This window comes from Helobdella robusta, assembly GCF_000326865.2.
Source record: "Helobdella robusta unplaced genomic scaffold HELROscaffold_30, whole genome shotgun sequence".
In the NCBI taxonomy this organism is placed as follows: domain Eukaryota; kingdom Metazoa; phylum Annelida; class Clitellata; order Rhynchobdellida; family Glossiphoniidae; genus Helobdella; species Helobdella robusta.
In genome coordinates this window covers 1,544,226-1,546,082 of record NW_008704502.1, presented here as the reverse complement: position 1 = coordinate 1,546,082, position 1,857 = coordinate 1,544,226, and the positions used below count along the sequence as shown (strand labels likewise).

The 1,857-nt window shown below is 33.3% G+C and overlaps 1 protein-coding gene across 1 annotated transcript; it reads right to left on the bottom strand.

Moving 5' to 3' along the window:
- Positions 1–372: 372 nt before the first annotated feature.
- HELRODRAFT_174633 (hypothetical protein) lies at positions 373–840 on the bottom strand (the record flags this gene model as incomplete). The annotated part of the gene is made up of 1 exon (XM_009022077.1): positions 373–840. One exon carries the CDS (start codon positions 838–840, stop codon positions 373–375), a length of 468 nt encoding a protein of 155 aa, XP_009020325.1.
- Between the last annotated feature and the right edge of the window lie 1,017 nt (positions 841–1,857).

Genomic DNA, 1,857 nt, shown 5'->3' with positions numbered 1-1,857 from the left:
TAATATTTTTTTTCTAAATTATTCCTATTTTTTTAAATTTCAGTTTCTACCTAGAATTTTCTCTCCGCTACTGTTTAGTATGACGTGTTGGTGAATAAAAAATGAAATAAAAAATTAGGTGGAAACCAAAATGGGGCATTATTTTTTGAATTTAAAAAAAATTACTATTTTCTTCTATTTTTTTGGTGGGAATCAAAAAACGCGCAATCCCTGCCTTATTAGTAGTCTATTGATGTCCATTTCATGTGAATAATGTCTGAAAAATTTTAAAATAAAAAACCTAGGCACCACAATCATCGTCGTCGTTTTGGTCATCATCATCACCAACAGCAGCAGCAACCTCATCAGCAGCATTGTCACCATCATTCTCGTTCAAAGTTTAGTCAGTATAAGGATATCACCCTTGTTATCATCATCTTGATCACTGTCATAATCATCATCATCATCTTCTTTATCTTCTTCTTTTTTATCTTTCTCTCCTTCTTCTACATCATCATCATCTTCTTCATCTTTTTCTTCTTCATCTTTCTCTCCTTCTTCTACATCACCATCCTCTTCTTCATCTTTCTCTCCTTCTTCTACATCACCATCCTCTTCTTCATCTTTCTCTCCTTCTTCTACATCATCATCATCTTCTTCATCTTTTTCTTCTTCATCTTTCTCTCCTTCTTCTACATCACCATCCTCTTCTTCATCTTTCTCTCCTTCTTCTACATCACCATCCTCTTCTTCATCTTTCTCTCCCTCTTCTACATCACCATCCTCTTCTTCATCTTTCTCTCCTTCTTCTACATCACCATCTTCTTCTTCCTCTTCCTTCTTCTTGATCGTCATGATCATCGCCGTAATACTGAATGATTATACATTGTTAAACACGCTCCTCACGTTTGTCTCATCAACGTCATAATATTAATAATAATAAAATAATAATAATAAAAAATAATAATAATAATATATTATTATTAACAATATAAATAATAATGATAAGCAAAAGAAAAATAATAATCTTAATCATTATCGTCTGCTGCAACATCAAAAACTCCATCTTCGTTATAGTAAAAAACAAAAATTTGAAAATACAGTCAAAAAGTTAAAGTTTAAAAGGCAATTAATTTGTATTTTTTGTCAGGATTTGATGTACGCACACAAAAACACACACAATCAAACAAACACACACATACACCATTACACACAAACAATCTAACAAACAAACACACATACATATACACACTCAAAATCAAACAAACACACACATGCACATATACACACGCAACAATCATACAAACAAACACACACATATACACACACTCAATCAAACAAACAAACACACACATATACGCTGCCCTAGACTTCCTATCGATCGAGAGCAGTCAAAAAAATGTTTATATAGTACAAAAATAATATAACAATTACTGCAACATTGTATTGTATTGTATCGAATAGTATCGTCGTATCGTTTCGAATCGTTTCGTCTCGTTTCGAACGATACCAAGCACTACAATTGTATACATTCACAGCGTAAGCATGTAGGGCTGGATTATACATATTGACGTGCATAAAAATGTGAACAAATGTAAATACAATCGGGCAAACAAAAGTGCATGTCACACACAAACACACCACATCACTTACACACACACACACCACATCACACACACACACATACATACACACACACACACACATACAAACATACATCGTAATGGTTAAGCTCGTATCTTCACTTATATAGACAAATATAGTTTTATCACATATATAAAAAACTGGTATACCTACATTTACAAACGCGCACACACACACATACACAAACACCCACACACATACACAAACACCCACACACAACCACACAGACAGCTC